The sequence below is a fragment of the Ornithorhynchus anatinus genome, chromosome 17 (genome assembly GCF_004115215.2).
Source record: "Ornithorhynchus anatinus isolate Pmale09 chromosome 17, mOrnAna1.pri.v4, whole genome shotgun sequence".
In the NCBI taxonomy this organism is placed as follows: domain Eukaryota; kingdom Metazoa; phylum Chordata; class Mammalia; order Monotremata; family Ornithorhynchidae; genus Ornithorhynchus; species Ornithorhynchus anatinus.
In genome coordinates, this window is record NC_041744.1 from 38,304,028 (window position 1) to 38,324,290 (window position 20,263).

Here is a 20,263-nt window from a genome sequence, read left to right on the forward strand (position 1 = left end):
GCAGGGATTGTCTCTTTTGCTGAATTGTATATTCCAAGTGCTTAGTACAGTGCTCTGCACATAGTAAGCCCTCAATAAATACTACCTAATAAAAGAATGAATGAATATATGTTTCTTTCTCCTCCTGCTCCACTTTACAATGTCTCCTTTATGAGATAGTAAATGCCTTGAAAAGCAAAAACGGAATCATTCACTTTTATTAAACTCACACAAGTATTTAAAACAATGCTTTGAACCTAGTGGGTATTGAATAGCTATAATTGATGGGCTGATGAACTAGGAGTGGGAGGGGTGAAAGGAGGGCGGTACCATGACCACTGCAGAGGCATTATTATCATGCTAGGCTGGAGAAGGGCTTTGGTTCCTCCACCAAGAAAACTGATTTGTTTTGGAAAGGTCAAAGTTCAATACTATCCTGCATGCATTGTTTGTATTCTGATTCTCCAGAGAGAATCAGAGCAATTAGTATAATCTGTGAGGGATGGGTAATAGTGGAAACTAGCCATGGGTGGAGCTGGGCATAGTGGGCAGAGCTAGCTTTAGATGGAGGCATCCAAACATGGCATAGTGACATCATAGCAAGGTCAGAAGTAGCACTCAGTTGCACCCAGAGCAAGTCCCTGCTAATGGGAGCCTTGAAAGGGGAAACACAGTAGTTCTGGGGTGATGGAAGCCAGGTCAGGGGATCCCCCTACAGAAAAACTGTAAGTTTGGGTGTTTGAACAGGCTTCTGCATGTCAGATGGGGCACAGCAGCCACATGGTGAAGTCATAGGGAGCACTGCGAACACATGCAGTATTATGTGGTGACATTATACAGAATACTGCATGCTTACACAGTGTACTATGTTGGTGTCATATAGGAAAGGTGGGTGCAGGGGGGTTTTCCCTCCCTTGAGTGTCCTAATGTCTGAAGCTGGCCTTGTTTTGTGGTGAGGAGAGTAAAAGACAAAGTTAGAAAATACAGAGTATGAACCCAACTGAGACCATGCCAAAGCCCACAGTTTTGCCTCCTAACACTATTATCCTTTGACTGAAAGCCCCGTATGGGAGAGTAACTGTGTCTGACCTGATTTACTTATATCCACCTCAGTGTTTAGAACAATGCTTGGCACACAATAGCACTTAACAAAGACCACAATTACCAGCAATATTAATAATTATTATACCTGTATAAAATCAAACTCTTGATTGGCACAAGGGCGTCATAGATGGTCAAAGAGTTGGTGATGCAGTTGTCAGCTTCCATCTGGGTGGACTCCAGAGAGAGGCGAACGAGGTACCCTGTGGTGGCAGTCACTTTGAAATGGCAGAGACATCTTCCAGAGGGGACCATCATCTCCAGGGGCAGCCGCACAAGGGGACGGTCCATGTACAGGTCATAGACACAGTTTCTGTCTGGACAGGGAGGACACTGAGAATGGGCAAACAACTATAAATTATATATGTACATATGTACATATGCAGGGATATGTACATATCTATAAATGATCTATTATAAATTTTTTTATATTAAAAAATATAAATGAGCTTTTGGTTTGTAAGCTCTTTGTGGGCAGGAAATGTGTCTGCCAACTTTGTTATATTGTACTCTCCCAAGCACTTAGTATAGTGCTCTGCACGTAGCAAGCGCTCAATAACTACCACTGATGTTGATGATGATGATGATGTTGGGCATAGGATGTCCCAGATGTTTCAAGAGCACGTCCAAAGATGAGTGTTCTGAGAGGACTGGCCGAGTCAGAAGGGAGCAGGTCAGGGAAATCAAGCTGCAAGCTGCTTACCTGTCCCCACGCTTGAAGAGTAATCAGCCCGGAGCCCAGCTGCATTGAAAAGCAAATGGAAATGAGTGTATCAACCCACCCCAACTTCTCTGTTGTGAGGCCATCAAGCAGGACCAAAGGTAGGATCCTTTCTGCCTAGAGTTAGAAGCCTTTAGCTGAACCCCTCCAGCAGAGCATTAAGAATTCCAGGCACCCACATGCTCTCAGGCTGCACCACCCAGGATGTTCCATTCCCTAGGGGCTCAGGGTCAAGGGCCATGGCTAATGGGGCATAGAAACAAAGGGAAGCCTAACCAGGCCTAAATATTTTGGGGGGTGAACTTTGGTGATCCAGACATGGAACTGGCCTGGGGACCTCCAAAGGCTCCAAATACTGGGAGTCTTTAGCAGGCTCCGGAGTAAGGATTTGGGAAGCAGGGATCATAGTTTGCTGACTTCACTGTGTCCCCCTTTCCCCGGATACATATGTGCCAGTTCTTCCCCCAGGGATTTCCATGTCCTCCTTGGACCTCAGCCTGTTTTTTGGAGCTTGGATCGCAGGGCCTGGGGAGGGCTGAGATTGCCATGACATCCTAACAATACTAAAGAGAATGATCCTGGAACCACCATTCAGCACCACAGAATCCATGTCAACAGCTAAGCCCTTCAGGTTCCCGATAGAAGTCCGGTTGATGACACTCGTCTGGATGGAGTCTTTCAAAATGGCTGCCACGCATGCCTCACAGAAGATCTGGCCTTTGGCTGCTGGTGCCACAAACACAATCCAAAAGTGGACAAGGAGGCCGCCATGGTTGTTGCAGCTGAAGGGAAGAAAGGGTATCATGGGGCCACTTATCTAAACCCAGCTCTAGTGCAACAGCAAAAGAGTGGGGCAGGCAAATAGAAATTTCCCTCAATGGGGCATTGGCTTTCTTGAACATGAGTGTCTAGCCAAGTCAGACTGACAGCTTTGGAAAGATGAGGAGCCAAGGACATCAGGATCAGGTGCTTGGAGGATCTCCGGTGAACCCTGCCTAAGCCAAGAAGGCCAGCTCTGGCTTAGACCTGGGCACCAGGAAAATGAGTGAAGAAGGAGGAAAGAGGTGCCAGAGTCAGTTCAGCAGGGAGAGAGACTGAGCAGTTAAAGATGAAAGGTCCTGGCCACCCCAGAGAAAGGAAACACAACCAGCAAGCAGCTTTACCTGACATCAGAGACGACAGCCTGTTTATAAAATTTGGAGAACACGGAGGTGGAGTATACCATGTTCATCTGAAAAAGAAAAATCAGAACTTTTGAAATGGTGTATCATTGTTGCAGTCTAGACCTTATAGTCATGGCTTGAATTGGACCTCTCTCTTAGTAACTTTTAATCCCCTGGTTGAATCAGGATAACCTTATCCACCAATTCTGGACAGGATTCCAGATGGTGTCTCTTATTCAAATATGAGAAACAGTGTGGCTTAGTGGAAAGAGCATAGGATTGAGAGTCAGGGGATCCAGGTTCTAATCCCAGATCAGCCACTTTCCTGCTGAAAGACCTTGGGCAAGTCATTTAACTTCTCTAGGCCTCAGTTTCCTCATCTGTAAAATGGGGATTAAAAACCTGTTCTCTGTCCCTCTTAGGCTGTGGGACAAAACAGGATGTGTCTGCTCTGAGTGCATTGTGCTTAGCCTTAGTGGCTGGTACACAGTAAGAACTTAACAAATATGAATATTTTTAATGCAAACATACACTCTCAAGGGCTTAATTTAGTGCTCAGCACATAATAAATGTCACTGACTGACTGTTTGGCCAAAAGAAATCTGGCTCCAGGAAAGTATAGATGATGATGAAAAGATCAGATCTGATTATTTGGTATCTTCCTCAGTGCTTAGAACACTGTTTGGTACCTAATGGGTGCTTAATAAATAGTGTTATTATTATTAAGAGGCCGATGGTGTCCCTCAGGTATTCCAGCACTTCCACCTTCAGACCCATCAGCACTATAGTCGGGAAACAGTCATTTAGTTAATCACTTTTATTGTGTGCGCTTACTGTTTGCAGAGCACTGTACTAAGCTTGGGAGAGTACAATACAACAATAAATAATCACATTCCCTGTCCACAATAAGCTTGCAATCTAGAAGGGGAGATAGACATTTATATATATTTATATATAATTACAAATTACAAATATGTACATAAGTGGATAGAGCATGGGCCTAGGAGTCAGAAGATCATCAGTTTTAATCCTGGCTCTGCTGCTTGTTTGCTGTGTGACCTTGAGCAAGTCACTTTACTTCTCTGTGCCTCAGTTACCTTATCTGTAAAATGGAGATTGAGATTGTGAGCCCCACTTGGGACAGGGACTGTATCCAACACGATTTTCTTGAATCTAAGCCAGGGCCTAGTACAGTGACTGAAATGTAGTAAATGCTTAACAAATACTACCATTTTTATCACAAGTGCTGTGGGGCTTGGGGAGGGGGATGAATAAAGTGTGAAAGTCAGGGTGATGCAGGAGGGATTGGGAGAAGAGGAAATGAGAGCTTAGTCAGGGAAGGCCTCTTGGAAGAGATATGTCTTCAATAAGGCTTTGAAGTTGGGAAGAGTAATTGTGTATTGAATATGAAGAGGGAGGGCATTCCAGGCAGAGGCAGGATGTGGGCAAGAGGATGAGATGACTGAAACTCAGTTTCACTCTCTAATCACGCAGCCATCTGCTACCTATCATATTTACTGAGCACCTAATGTATGCAGAGCACTACGCCAAACACTGGAGAAAAGCACAAAGATGTTAATTCTAACAGGAGAGAGCAAGACCAGAGACAGGTGGGGACTCACAAGCCAGAGAAAGGAGGGAGGCCAAAACCAGAGAAAGGGCATAGATTGAGATCAGAGAAAGAGGGGAGATAAAGATGAGCAATAAAGGGCAGGCAGAGACCAGAGAAAGAGAAGAGACAAAGACCAGAGAAAGAGAGGACACAGATGAAAGAAAGGGGGAAGACTGAGAACAGAGAAAGATGGGGTAGGTAGGGAGAAGTGTCTTGCCTTGCCTTCTCCTCTACTCACTTCTTGCCCCGAGGATATCCACTCATATTCCAGTCATTTAGCTCACAGTCTACCCCTCTCCTGACTGCAGGCCCTGCTCACACCACCCGCTCCGGGACCTGTCGGGGTCCTGATGCCCTCTGATGCTTCTGAGTCACACCCCACCTGTCTAGGTGAGCTTCTCTTGTCCTGCAACCTCTCCGGCCCCTCCCTCAGCAAGCTTCAGGTAGCTCCCAGCTCTAAGACCACCACCACCTTACTCTTTGGCCCTTTATTTTTGTTGTTAATTTTTTTTTTTTGTGGTAGCTGTTAAGTGATTACAATGTGGCAGACACTGTACCACATTGGTTGAACCAGGTGGGACACAATCCTTATCGCACATGGAGTGGACAGTCTAAATTGGAGGGAGGAAAATTTAATCCCCATTTTACAGATGAGGAAACTTTTTTCATGGTATTTGGTAGGTACTTACTATGTGCCAGGTCTGTCTTGTCTACTGGTGTACATAAAAGATTTCCATACTGAGCCCCCCCTTTTCTACTGTTCCTCCTCCCCTCCCCTTCCCCCTGCTGCCCTCTGCTCTTCCCCCTTTCCCTCCTCTCAGCACTGTGCTTATTTGTATACATTATTTATTACCCTATTTATTTTGTTAATGAGGTGTATAGCTCCATGATTCTATTTATCTTGATGATGTTGTCTTGTTTTGTTCTGTTTTGCTTTGCTGTCTGTCTCTCATGTTTAGACTGTGAGCCCATTTTTGGGCAGGGATTGTCTCTATCTCTTGCCAAATTGTGCATTCCAAGTGCTTAGTACAGTGCTCTGCACATAGTAAGTGCTCAATAAATACTATTGAATGAATAAATATAAGATAATAGAGTTGGACACATGGGGCTCACAGTCTTAATCCTTCTCTTGAGAGAGGCAGCATGGCTTAGTGGAAAGAGCATGGGCTTGGGAGTCAGAGGTCGTGGGTTCTAATCCCGGCTCTGCTACTTCTCTGCTGTTTGACCTAGGGTAAGTCAACTTAACTTCTCTGTGCCTCAGTTACCTCATCTGTAAAAATGAGGATAAAAAAAATGTGAGCCCCACGTGGGACAGTCTGATTACCTGTATCTACCCCAGCTCTTAGAACAGTGCTCAGCACATAGTAAGCGCTTAACAAATACCATAATTAATTCTGATTTTACAGATGTGGTACCTGAGTCACAAAGAAGTTAAGTGACTTGCCCAAGGTCACATAGCAGACAAGTGGCAGAGTCAGAAATTAGAACTTACATCCTCTGATTACCAGTCCCTTTCTCTTTTCCCTAGGCCATGCTGCTCCTCCAATTTTTTCCACTGCCTCCCTTCTGCTTAGCCCCCTCCTCCCCATGCCCCCAGGCAGGTGGCCTAGAGTGGAAAGACATGCCCTGCTGCAGTCACTTTGTGGGTTCCAGAGAAGGGGGCTCAGCTGGTTGGGTTGGCTCACTGAACCCCTCTCCTGGTTCTCCTCTTATCTCTCTGGCCGGTCATTCTCGGTCTCCTTCGCAGGCGCCTCCTCCCCCTTCCATCCTTTAACTTTTGGAGTTCCTCAAGGGTCAGTTCTTGGCCCTCTTCTGTTCTCCATTTACACTTACTCCCTTGGTGAACTCATTCGCTCCCACGGCTTCCACTACCATCTCTACGCAGATGACACGCAGATCTACATCTCTGCCCCTGTCCTCTCCCCCTCGCTTCAGGCTCGCATCTCCTCCTGCCTCCAGGATGTCTCCACCTGGATGTAGGCCCGCCACCTAAAACTCAACATGAGCAAGACTGAGCTCCTCATCTTCCCTCCCAAACACGGTCCTCTCCCAGACTTCCCTATCACCATGGATGGCACGACCATCCTTCCCGTCTCTTGGGCCCGTGATCTCAGTGTGATCTTTGACTCGTCTCTCTCGTTCACCCCACACATCCTATCCGTTACCGAGACCTGCCAGTTTCACCTTTACAATATCGCCAAGATCCGCCCTTTCCTCTCCACCCAAACGGCTACCTTACTGCTATGGGCTCTTGTTATATCCTGGCTAGACTACTGCTTCAGCCTTCTCTCTGATCTCCCTTCCTCCTCTCTCACCCTGCTCCAGTCTATTCTTCACTCCGCTGCCCGGCTCATCTTCCTGCAGAAACACTCTGGGCATGTCACTCCCCTTCTTAAACACCTCCACTGGTTGCCTATCAACCTCCGCTCCAAACAAAAACTCCTCACTCTAGGCTTCAAGGTTCTCCGTCACCTTGCCCCTTCCTACCTCTTCTCCCTTCTCTCTTTCTACTGCCCACCCCGCACGCTCTGCTTTTCTGCCACCCACCTCCTCACTGTCCCTCAGTCTCGCCTATCCCGCCGTCGACTCCTGGGCCACGTCCTCCCGCGGTCCTGGAATGCCCTCCCTCCTCACCTCCGCCAGGCTAATTCTCTTCCCCTCTTCAAAACCCTACTTAAAACTCACCTCCTCCAAGAGGCCTTCCCAGACTGAGCTCCCCTTCTCCCCCTACTCCCTCTACCACCCCACCTTCACCTCTCCGCAGCTTAACCCTCTTTTCCCCCCATCTCCCTCTGCTCCTTCCCCTCTCCCTTCCCATCCCTTCAGCACTGTACTTGTCCACTCAACTGTATATATTTACATTACCCTATTGATTTTGTTAATAAATGTACATTGCCTTGATTCTATTTAGTTGTCATTGTTTTTATGAGATGTTCTTCCCCTTGACTCTATTTATTGCCATTGTTCTTGTCTGTCTGTCTCCCCCGATTAGACTGTAAGCCCATCAAAGGGCAGGGACTGTCTCTATCTGTTGCTGACTTGTTCATTCCAAGTGCTTAGTACAGTGCTCTGCACATAGTAAGCGCTCAATAAATACTATTGAATGAATGAATGAACCTGGGGGCAGAGCATCACCTTAGGTCTCCTAGACCACTAAGGACTGGATGGGTCCTTCCCCTTTCCTGTTCTCCCAAAGGGCAGCACAGCCCTAGAACCCAACCCATATCATTCCCTGACACTGCCATGGGTGGTGTGGAGAGGCAGCCTTTAGTTCTGGCCAGCACTGGGGAGAATCCAGAAATGACCACTTGGGGGGCCTTGGCTATGGTAGTCTTTGGGTCTGGTGGCTAGCACAGCCCTGACCTCCAACCTCACATCCAATCTGCTGACATTAGGGGCTGCTGGTGCCCCATAATAATGAGACCAGGATCCCAATTTCAAGGGCTACCTGAAGTCTCAGAGGGGTTGGACCATGGACCCTGGGCTCTTCAGCACATCCACAGTAGCCCAGAGGGGAAGGGAGGCAGGGAAGTCTCTGGGGCTCTCTCCAGTGGCAGAGGACAAATGTACGTGGAGCTTGAGGAAGGGTCTTTATGTGCCCCCTGTCCCTCTGTGGAGGGAGGAGAAGGGGGTTGGTGTGCAGGTGGGATGGGCAAGAGACTTACTTATTGGTGTCTCTCTGGGCTCCCTGTTCCTCTATGGAGGGGTGGGTGGGTTGGTGTGCAGGTGTGGTGGGGAGAAGGCCTATGTGTCTCTAGGGGTCCCTATTCCTCTTTGGAGGGGTGAATGGGTGGCCTGCAGGTGAGGTGGGCAAGAGGCCTATGGGTTGCTGTATCTTGGGGCCTGAGTCTCAATTCCTGATTTGGGACTTTAAGCAGGAGGACTTTAATAAAGCTTCCCTGGCCCTCAGTCCAAAGGAGTTTTTTTCCTGGGCCCTGCCTCTGGATCTTGCTGAGACCAGCTCTCTGCTGTATGTCTCCCTGTCTCTCTCTGAATGCTGGGTTCCCTCACCACCTGCTGCACGTTCTGGGCCTGGGACTCCTTGTGCTGGTGTTCGGGGAGAAACTCCAGGTTGGCGATCCGGAAGAGCCCAACGAAGTAGAGGACATCGGTACTTTCAGTACGATCTATCAGACAGGAGAAGACAAGTGGGTTACTCATACACTCTCTCTCTCTCTCTCTCTCATGCAAAACATGCCAGGCAACACTTACGGACAAGTGTGTGGTTGAAGAGGCCAGTGTGGGATCCATGGCTCTGGGGGTCCTGGCACTCACTAAGACTGTTGTGCTGTTTTCTACTTTCCCCTCTACTGCATGTACCTAGCTGACTCCAAAAACTACTGTCTAGTTTGCAGACAGCAGAGAGACCAGACTAGCCCTAGGAGGCACCTAGTTTCCCTGCCCACCAGCCAGAGTCTCTCAGCTGGAAAGTTCACTCTCCTTGCTAGAAAGATGGAAACTGGCCTCTTGCTTCGACCGCCCCACCAATGACTTCTGGGTGGCTTAGCAGCAACTCCTCAGGCAACCTGCTGTGGCCCTTTGCTGCGTCTCCCCTTCCAGTGAGCGTCAAGGGAGCAGGTACTTAGATGCGACTGGTCCCTGTGTCCTGAAGGCAGTATGGGATTAGCTGTCAGGGGAGCAACAGGAGCAGAGCTGAGGGTATTGCGAGGGCAGGAATGTACATGTGAGGCAGGACCCAGTCTAGCAGATCCTACTGCATTCTTTTACTCAGGAATGTCCAAAATGATTTATTCATTCATTCATTCATTCATTCATTCAATCATATTTACTGAGTGGTTACAGTGTGCAAAACACTCCACTAAGCACTTGGGAGAGTACAATATATCAATAAATAGACATTCCCTGCCCACAACAAAATGTGAAAATCATCATCAGTGCATGCCTAGGGTGGTGTGAGGTGTGAAAGTTGTTACAACGTGAAAGTTGTGACTAGTCTCCTAGACTTACTCAGGGTCCCCCCTCCTTATGTAATGATTCAAAAGAGCAGGCATTTCATCATAAGAAAAGGAGGCTGAAACATTACTTTTTTGAGCCATAAGGGATCCTACAAGAGGCGCCACTGTCCCACTGTCCCAGACCCACCTGTCTGCCTGTCTGCTGACAAGACAATCATTGTGCAGTAATAAAAGGACATGGGCCTGGTCTCTACACGGATAGAGCACAGGCCTGGGAATCAGAAGGACATGGGTTCTAACTCCAGTACCATCACAAGTCACACAGCGGACTTAACTTCTCTTTACCTCAGTTCCCTCGTGTGTAAAATGGGGACTGTAAAATATAAAATGCAATCTGTAAAATGTGAACCTCATGTAGGACAGGGACTGAATTCAACCAGATTACTTTGTATTTACCCCAGAGCTTAGAACTGTGCGTGGCACAGAGTAAGCACTTAGCAAACCCTCTCAGGATGGCACCTGGAGGGTTTCCAGCACATTACAAGTCTTGGCTACTGGAAGAGGAGCCAATCAGAGGTTTATGCATTCCATTCATAACTTGGGCAGTGCTTAGCAAGTGGAAGGCAATCTGCTACCAGTGCTGGGCAGCAGTGGCATGGGAGAGAGTTGAGGGCAGAGACTCAGGTTTGCGGCACGGTAGAAGGCAGTGGTAAGCCACTTCCATATTTTTATCAAGAAAACTCTATGGATACACTACCAGAACAATTGCAGATGGAGAAGGAGTGTTCTGGGAGAGCTGTGTCTATGGAGTCTCTATGCGTCGGAGACATCTTGACAGCACAAGACAAGACAAGCGCTTAACAAGTACCATAATGATTAACATTATTATTAGCTGGGCTGTCACCAGCTCCTTGTTGCCCGTACCCTGAATCCGGCCCCTCCCAGGCAGCCCTACCAACTGCAACCTTGGGTGAGAGCTAACCAGAGAAATTTTAGGGGGGAAAGAAGAAAGGGGATGGGAGGGAGGGGTGCTTCTCCCAGCTCCTATGGGGAAGTGGGCATTTAGAGTCAGGTCAGTTGCCTTTATGGCTGAACCCTGACCCACCAGAAGTCAGACCTGGGGCTAAGGTTAACTTGGAGAACTCAAGGGTGTTGACTTTTGGATGGAGAAGGGATCCCACTGTGGCAACAAAAAGAGTGTCCCTAAAGTGTCCCTACACCACCTTCCTCACTGGGCCTCACTCTTGTCTCTCTCACTGTCAATGCCTTGCTCGTGTCTTTCCTCCTGACTGGAACTCTCTCCCCCTTCACACCTGACAGCAGTCACTCTCCCCATCTTCAAGCCCTACTACAATCATATCTTCTCCAGGAAACTTCCCTCACTAACCTCTCATCTCCTCACCCTATTTTTCCTCCCTTATGCCTCACCTATGTACTTGGGCCTATACTCCTAAGAACTTTAATACTCAACACATCCCATTAAATCCTTATGTATATATCTTTACATTCTGTTGCTTCCCCTTTCTTCTCATTAGACTGCATGCTCCTGAGGACAAGGATCATGTCTGCCTTCTCTAATTTATTCTCCCAAGCACTTAGTACAGTTTTTTTCACTCAGTAAGTGCTCAATAAATACCACTGATTGCTTGATTGATCATTGGTACTCACGGATGAAGAACCACATCAGGGCCCAAGCTGTCACAGCAAGGATGAATAAGAAACAGGTGAAAATAATTATTCTATTCTGGAAGCTGCAGATGGTCACTTGTCCAGGATTCTTCTTTCCTGTGGCTGGCCTATGACTCCTGGGGGATCTCCGAGGGGCTGGCTTCCTGCCTGGGGCCACCGTCTGATCAGAGATGTTAGAAATCTAGAATGGAGATTCATCAGCAATCTGACTGGCTGACTGAGGCATGGGGCAGTCTCAGGGACAGAACCTATGGTGGGTGGGTAGGGAGATGGGCCTTGGGTCCCCAGAGGACCTGATCCAGAGCAGAAATGAGATCTTGGCCTGAGGGGCGGCAGCGTTCTGTCCAGAGAGACCATCCCCATGCTGATGTCCCATTTGGAATCATCCCCTAGTGCCCCTTCCTGGCCCAACTCCTGAGGAGACTGGGACCTCCATATGGGACAAGGACTGTGTCCAACCTGATCAACTTGTATCTTCTCTAACAGTCAGAACAATTCTTGATACATAATAAGCACTTAAAAAGTATCGGCCATCCAGGTTCATTGCCAGTCAAGATGGGAGCAGGACATAATAAATAGTATTTCTTAAGTACTTTCTGTGTGTAGAGTAGTACACTGGGCCTGCATTAAGCTCTGGTGTTATCCTAATGTTGAATAATGTGCTAGTACAAACAGAAGAAGGTGGTTTGTGTCTGGGAAGGGGGCCAAGGGGCCCCCAGAGACCAAGATTTGCACACTCTGCCTCTTGGTCCTGAGACTCCACTTCAGACAGAGAACAGGACTCATTTAGGCCTTAGGATTCCTTTATTCTTGAAACAAATCCTAGATGAGAAGTCCAGAAGAGGGCAAAGTTCAATAATAATAATAATAATAATAATTGTGCTATTTTTTATGCACTATTCTGCCAAGCACTGTGCTAAGCCCTGGGGTAGATACCAGATTATTGGTTTAGAGACAAGTCCCTGTCCCACATGGGGCTCTTGGTCTAAGTAGGAGAGAGAACAGGTATTTAATCACCATTTGTATATATAAGGTAACAGAACCACAGAGCAGCTGTGACATGTCCAAAAACACACAAACAGGCCAGTGGCAGAGCCAGAAATGAACTCAAGTTTCCTAATTACCAGGCCTGTGCTCTTTCACAGGCCACGCTGCTTTTCAAAACAATGAAAACTTGAAATTCAACTTTGCCATTTCCCACTTCCTTCTCTTTTCTTTCTCCTCTCAACCTCTAGTTGTTCCCCATCCATAGGTGGGAAGCTACTTTAATAATGCTTGCCCACAGCTTCGATAGCTCAACAAAATTTTTCTGCATTGTACCCTTTCCTGTTCTCCCTCCTACTTTGACTGTGAGCCTCCTGTGGGACAGGAACTGTGTCCTACTTGATTAACTTCTTGTATCTTACCCAGACCTTAGAGCAGATGTCAGTAAGCACAGTGTCACAATTACAGACTCCCTGAGGGCAGGGATTGCTATCTATCTACTCCACTGTATTCTCCCAAGTGATTAGCAGAGGGATCTGCACAGAATACATACAGATTGAGTGATTGACTGAGGAGTGGTGCCTGCTTGCCTGCCTGGCTGGACAGGACTTGTCCTCTGGCTGAAGCAGCATGAGCTAGTGGAAAGAGCCCAGGCCTTGGAGTCAGAGGACCTGGGTTCTAATCCCAACTCTGCCACTTGCCTGCTATGTGACGCTGGGTTTAACTTCTCTATGCCTCAGTTTCCTCAACTGTAAAAATGGGGATTCAACATCTCTTCTTCCTCCTACTTAGACTCCGAGCCCCATAGGGGACAAGGACTGTGTCCGACCTGATTAACTCAAATCTGCCCCAGAACGGGCTCAACACACAGTAAGCTTTACCAAATACTATAATTGTTGTTATTATTATTGTTATTATTATTATTATTGCTTTTCCAGGACAGAGTCATGTAAAAGGGGATGGATGGCAGAGTACCTCTCTGCAGGGAAACCCTCACCCATCTTCCTCCCACTAGCCAACTGCAGGGCAACTCCCACTCACCAGCTAGTGGGAGAAGAAGGTGTCCCAGTGCAATCTAGACCTTTGAAGTCTCCGACTCTGATCTTAATTGGAGGCTCCCTTCCCTGATCCAGGAGGAGCATCTTGAGACAGGTGATCCAAACAATGGAGGGGAGAGGAGTTTTTGATGGCTCAGGGAAAGGAGTTAACATTTTCCAAAGAAGAAGTGAGAACCATCTAGGTCTGGGCTGTGGGCTCATATGACCTTGGTTGCAACAGCTTTTCCTATGATGGGGTAGTATATAAATCAATCAATCTTACTTATTGAGCACTTACTGTGTGCAGAGCACTGTACTAAGCACTTGGGAGAGTAATAACAATAATAATTATGGTCTTTGTTAAGCGCTTACTATATGCCAGGCACTGAACTAAGCATTAGACACAGTCCCTGTCCCAGGTGGGGCTCACAATCTCAATCCTCAATTTACAGATGAGGTAACTGAGGCACAGAGAAGTTAAGGGACTAGTATAAAAGAGTTGGTAGATATGTTCCCTGCCCGCATTGCAGGATAAAGGTAAAGTCACTGAAATTTCAACTCCATGACTGAAAATTGTTGGGGGCTCTAGGTCCTGGGTATCAGCCCTCTCTGGGTGAGGGGCGGCTGTCCCCACAGGATCTCAATAGCAGGTGGTTATGGGGTGCTATCTATGGAGTGAAGCCATTTATTTTCAACATTATATCCTTTGGGCTGGACCCCATTTGCACTCCCCTCTGGCCTCTGTTAAGGCAAACTGGGAAGATCCAAAGTCAGATCTTGCTGACCCAATAGCACTTTGAAGCCTTCCTGGCTTCCCTATGTCCTATACCATTTATCCCCACTCCTCCCCAGCCCCAATGCCCTTCTCTCTTTTTGCCCATACTCTCAGTGACCAGTGGGCCCCCCCAGTACCTTGGATCAATTAGCAGCATGTGCAAGGTGGCCAAGACATAATGTAGGAAGAAAAGCAGAAGCAGGCATCCCCCCCCAGCCTCCAGACTAGCATGGTATGTACAGTACTTACACTCAAGTCATCTGAAGGTCTTTGTGCCCCTATACTGCTTGGTTTATCCATCTGTAAAATCATTGCTTTCCAGAGAGGATCTGAATCCCAGTGATGTCTCCGGCTTCCTCACCTCAGTCATACAGGCTGCAGCTCTGGGTAGCTCTCTGGGTGAGCATCAGCTTACAGCTGGCGGTTCCCAATTATGTAACTGGATGCTCCTCAGGACTGGGCAAGAAGTGTGAGGGATGGATGTACACTTGAGCCCCAGATGAACATTTTCTGGGAACACTTCCTCACGTGTAGCACTGAGAAATTCAGGTTGAAGTGTATGTATCAGAGAGAGGCTCAGTGGACAAGCTATAAACATGGCTAAAACTGGCTGGACACAGAAAGGACCCTGACTCAAGGAGGCTCAGGTTTCAAGCTGCCCCAGGTGCAGCAAGACAAAGAACAGTAGAAGGTGAAAATGATACTCCAGTTTCCACTGGCTTCTGGAGTTGGAGCAGATTCTGGTGTCACTCAGGTGGCAAAGAGGGCAAACCATTTTAGAATCACATGGTTAGTTAGTTCAGGTAAAATCTATAATTCCTTGTTTCCCTGCACCCACTGTAATTGAGAGCCCTCTTCTAGATCAACACCCTGAGCTGCTTTGGGACATCAGGGCCAGGGGATCCCCAGACCTGTGGCTGCTGTCTGCGGGGGAGCTTATTATGAGAAATGCCCTCTGGCCCCTGTCCACTGTAGGAGTACCCACCTCCACCCCATCTAGCTCTCTCCCTATCAATTCATTGGTCCTTGGGAGGAATTAACAGAGCTGAACTGGATACTGTGCAAGAGGCTTTTCCATCGTTTCCCATGTTTCACCAGCTAGATTGAAGTTATGCTGAGCATCTCCTTCGTTGAGTCTTCTAGACTGTAAGCTCATTTGGGGCAGAAAACATGTCTACAAATTCTGTTATGTTGTAATCTCCACAGTGGTTAATGTGGTGCTCTGCACACAGTAAGCGTTCAATACATAAAATTGATTGACTTATTGATCTAGTCTCTCACACTTGCAGCCAGGGACACAGTCCAAACCTTTCTACTCCTCTACTAATCCGAGGCTGCTACTTTGTGGACTAGAGTCAGGAGACCTTGGGTTCTAAGCCCAGCTCTGCCGCTTGCCTGCTTGTATGTCGTTAGGCACTCTGTCTCAGTTTCCTCATATGTCAAGTGAGGATTTAGTATCTGTTATCACTTTGCCTTAAATAACAATAATAATAATAATGGTATTTTTTAAGCCGTTACTATGTGCCAGGCACTGTACTAAGAGCTGGGGTGGATACAAGCAGATTGGGTTGAACACAGTCCTTGTCCCACATGGGGCTCAGAATCTCGATTCCCATTTTAAAGATGAGGTAGCTGAGGCACAGAGAAGTTAAGTGACTTGCCCAAGGTCACACAGAAGACAAGTGGCAGGCCAGAATTAGAACCCATGACTTTCTGACTCCCAGGTCCCTGCTTTATCCCCTACAGCATGCTGCTTCTCAAGCTGCGAGTCCCATGAGGGATAAAGACTGTGCCTGACCTGATTATCTGGTATCTATTCCAGTGCTTAGCACTATGTATTTTTAAGTACATAGTAACTGCTTAAAAAAGCCACAGTTATTATTACTATCATTAAGAGTAATAGTATTATTATCACTCCTGTCTGTGGCCTGGATCTAGCTTTTGCCCCTTGGGGATCTCTTAAGCCTGACCTAGGTCTCATCTAGCACCCAATAGGTCACTGTCCTTGGGAAGGCTGGAGACAGGAGGTGGCTCCCATGGGACAGTATTCACTGTAGTCTTGGCTCCATTAGCTGATCTGGGTCTGCTGGTAACTGAGAAGAACTTGGCCCCCGGATCCAGTTCTCTGTCTTTTCCAGCTATCAGCATCAACAGGAGGAGGCATGTCAGAATCTACAGTGTCCCACAACAAACTAGGCACTTGGGAAAGTCCAGGAATATGGGGAGGGCAAAAACCTCCAGTGGTTGCCCATCCATCTACATGCCAAGTAAAAACTCCTCTCCATTGGATTTAAGGAAGTCAAGTAGCCAAAAGCACTTGGTGCTGCAACCTGCGAATCCTGGCATCCTGGAATGAGTACAGGTATGGGGAGAAGCATGGAGCTATCATAGAAGCAAGAGGAGATGTGGGATTTTAGGTCAGAAGAGAGGTCAGGGCTACAGAGATAGATTTGGAAGTCATCCACCTAGTGGTGGTAGTTGAAGCCATGGGAGAGTGAGTGTAGAGTGAGAAGAGTAGAGGACACATAGCAGAGTCTCAGGGGATTCTCATGAAAAGAGGATGAGAGAGAGGAGGAGCCAGAGGAAGAAACTGAGAAAGAGCATCAGAGAGGAAGGAGGAGAAGAAGAAGAGTGCTGGACAGCCAAACTGAATCCTGGTAATGTTTCAAGGAGGATGGAGTGATTCACAGAATCTCAAGCAGCTGAGAGTTGGAGGAGAGTCAGGATATAGTATGGATCTTTGGTCTTGGCTACAGAAAGGTCATTGGTGGCTTTAGAGAGAATGAAGGGTTCTAAACCAGACTGCAGAAGATTCAGAAGAGAGTTGGTGGAGAGGAAATTGAGGAACTGAGTGAGTCTGTCCCTTTCTAGGAGTTTGCATAAGATGAAGCAGGGAGATGGTAAAATAGTGGAGGCTTACGCATGTTTGAAGGCAGAGGGGAAGAAGTTGTTGGACAATGAGAGGTTGAAGATGGCAGTGAGAGAGAAGAGGAGAGGCGGAGCAAATTAACCTAGGAAGTTAGAGGGGATACAGGGTCAGAGATTTCTAACTCCAGCATGTAGATCTTGTGTTACATCCTTGGGCATAAGCATGTGGCCTAGTGGATAGAGCATGTGTCTGGGAGTCAGAAGAACCTGGCTTCTAATCCTGATTCTGCCTCTTGTCTACTGTGTGATGTGGGGCAAGTCACTTACTTTCTGTGTCTCAGTTACTTCACCTGTAAAATGGGGATTAAAACTGTAAGTCCCATGTTGAATGTGAACTGTGTCCAATTTGATTAATTTCTATCCACCCCAGCGCCTGGCACATAGTAAGCACTTAACAAATATCATAAAAAAATGAGGTTAGTCTTCCTTATGCATTTTTGCCCATTCCACTGCTGCACTTCATTAGTACCCCCATCTCTACCCCTAAGGCATTTATGTACATAGCCTGATACTCTGTTGCTTTCCTTAACTTTAATTTATTTTAATGTCTGCTTCCCACATTTGAGTGTAAAATCTTCAAGGGCAGGGTTCATGCCTACCAGGTCTATTATACTGTGCTCTCTCTAATGCTCGATTCTTTTTCATCTGTGCAGAGGATTTGGGCTAGAATCTTGCCAGTGATAGAAAGCAGAGAAATGCCCCAGAAGCTTCTGGAGTCAGCAACCTCTCATTTTTTCCAAAGATGGTAATCACTGTGGCATCGGTGCTCGAATGCTGAGAAAAAGTTCATGCAGATTTCAAAGGATCAGGCCCCTCTTTGCTTGGAGATGTCCTCCAGAATATCATCAAATTCTGAGCTCTTTCCCATTTTCCATGGCTTTGGAGAGGTTACTTCCTCAAAAGAGGACTGAGGTAATGACTCCATATTCTGACTGATTTTCTATGATAATTGTAATTGTAGTATTTGCCAAGTATTTGCTATGTGCTGAGTACTATTGAAGCACTGAGGAAGTTGCAAGATAATCAGGCCAGACACAGTGTCTGTCCCACATGGGACTCCCATTGTGCTTCACTGGACCTTCATTCCCTGTTGTGTAAGGCAGATTCAGTTCTCTTGCCATCTATTCAGGGATTGCTCTTTGTATGGGTCCATCCATAACCTTCAGTGTTGCAGTAATAGTATATATGGGGACTTGAGGACAATGAATTTAGTCTTTTAATAATGTTAATAATAATGTTGGTATTTGTTAAGTGGATACTATGTGCCGAGCACTGTTCTAAGTGCTGGGGTAGATACAGGGTAATCAGGTCGTCCCATGTGAGGCTCACAATTAATCCCCATTTTACAGATGAGGTAACTGAGGCACAGAGAAGTTAAGTGACTTGCCCAAAGTCACACAGCTGACAAGTGGAAGAGCCAGGATTCAAACTCATGACCTCTGACTCCCAAGCCCGTGCTCTTTCCACTGAGCCACGCTGCTTCTCTTTTGTTGGGTGGCTGCCATTTCATCCCTGGATCTCCTTTGCTTTGGGGTCCTACCACTAGCCACATGTGCTTCCTCCCTCAAGCTGTATGTCCTGTCATGGGGCTCTGTGGGCTTCCTGGGGACTGGGAAAAACAGGTGTCTGAATTGGCCCGCCCTATGTTAAGTGAAAAGGATTAAAAAGGATATAAAAGATTTTGGGGATTTGGCTGCTGATAAATGGTTGTTACTATCATGGTCTAGCTTCCAGTTCAGCAAAAGGGGATGGAAACGGAACAGCAACAGCAGCAGAAGTAGTAGTAATAGTAGTTGTAGTACCAATGGCAGCAGTAGTAATAGTAGTAGCAGTAGTTGTAGTGGTAATAATGGAAGTAGTGGTAATAGTAGTAGTGGCAGCAACAGTAGTAGTGGTAATAGTACTAGTAGTAGCAGTAATAATAGAAATGAAGTAGTAGTAATAGTGGTAACTGTAGTAGTAGTAGTAATATTGGTAATTGTAGTAGTAGTAGTAGTAGCAGTAATAATAGAAGTAGTAGTAATAGTGGTAAATGTAGTAGTAGTGGCAGCAGCATTAGTAGCGCTAATAGTAGTAATGATAGAAGTGAAGTAGTAATAGTAATAGTGGTAATTGTAGTAGTAGTAGTGGCAGCAGCAGTACTAGCAGTAATAGTACTAGTAGTAGCAGTAATGATAGAAGTGAAGTAGTAGTAATAGTGGTAAATGTAGTAGTAGTAGTGGCAGCAGCATTAATAGCGGTAATAGTACTAGTAGTAGCAGTAATGATAGAAGTGAAGTAGTAGTAATAGTGGTAAATGTAGTAGTAGTAGTGGCAGCAGCATTAATAGCGGTAATAGTACTAGTAATAGCAGTAATAACAGAAGTGAAGTAGTAGCAATAGTGGTAATTGTAGTAGTAGTAGTAGTGACAGCAGTAGTAGCAGTAATAGTAGTAGGTAGTAAAAATAGTATAGTAGTAGTAGTAGTAGTAATAGAGCAGCAGCAGCAGAAGAAGAAGAAACAGCAACTTTTCTACAAAGAAGCAGTGTGGCCTAGGGGAAATAACATGGGCCCGGGAGTCAGGGGACTTGGGTTCTAAGTCTCTACTCTGCCACTGCCTGCTGTATGATACTGGACAATCAGTCAATCAATCGATGGTATTTATTGAGCACTCACTATGTAATCATCATCATAATAATAATTGTGGCATTTGTTAAGTGCTTACTATGGCCAAGTGCTGTTCTAAGCGCTGGGGTAGATACAAGGTAATCAGGTGGTCCCACATGGGGCTCACAATCTGAATCCCCATTTTACAGATGAGGAACTGAGGCACCGAGAAGCTAAGTGACTAGCCTCTTGACCGTAAGATTGTTGCGGGCTGGGGAAGGGACTGCTAACTCTGTTGAATAGTACTCTCCCAAGCACTTAGTACAGTGCTCTCTATGTTCTAATCCCAGCTCTGCCACCAGCTCCGCCACTTGTCTCCTGTGTGACCTTGGGCAAGCCACTTCACTTCTCTGTGCCTCAGTTACCTCTTCTGTAAAATGGGGATTAAGATTAAGTTTGGGAGAGTACTGTTCAACCAAACTAGCAGACACTCTCCCAGTCCACAACAATCTTACATTCTGGAGGCTAGTCAGCTTCTCTGTGCCTCAATTTCTTCATCTATAAATTGAGGATTCAATATCTGTCCTCCCTTCCCACTTACACTATGAGTCCCATGAGAGGCAGGGACTATGACTGATCTGATTGTCTTGTAACTACTCCAGTGCTTAGCAATTATTATTATTGTTTTTGAGCATCCACTTGGTATGTTATACTGTACTAAATGCTCGGGAAGTGCAGAACGACCAAGTGACCCCTTCCCTTCCTTCAAGG

The 20,263-nt window shown here is 46.5% G+C and overlaps 1 protein-coding gene across 1 annotated transcript in view; it reads right to left on the reverse strand.

Moving 5' to 3' along the window:
• Positions 1 to 14,289, reverse strand: part of TMPRSS7 (transmembrane serine protease 7) — a 40,313-nt gene extending 26,024 nt beyond the window's left edge. The window contains exons 1-7 of the mRNA XM_029082437.2: positions 14,227 to 14,289; positions 11,161 to 11,362; positions 8,588 to 8,703; positions 2,965 to 3,032; positions 2,390 to 2,583; positions 1,784 to 1,822; positions 1,169 to 1,397 (exon numbers count right to left, since the gene is read on the reverse strand). Coding sequence (XP_028938270.1) covers positions 1,169 to 1,397; positions 1,784 to 1,822; positions 2,390 to 2,583; positions 2,965 to 3,032; positions 8,588 to 8,703; positions 11,161 to 11,362; positions 14,227 to 14,289 — 911 coding nt within the window. The remainder of the gene's footprint in view (positions 1 to 1,168; positions 1,398 to 1,783; positions 1,823 to 2,389; positions 2,584 to 2,964; positions 3,033 to 8,587; positions 8,704 to 11,160; positions 11,363 to 14,226) is intronic.
• Between the last annotated feature and the right edge of the window lie 5,974 nt (positions 14,290 to 20,263).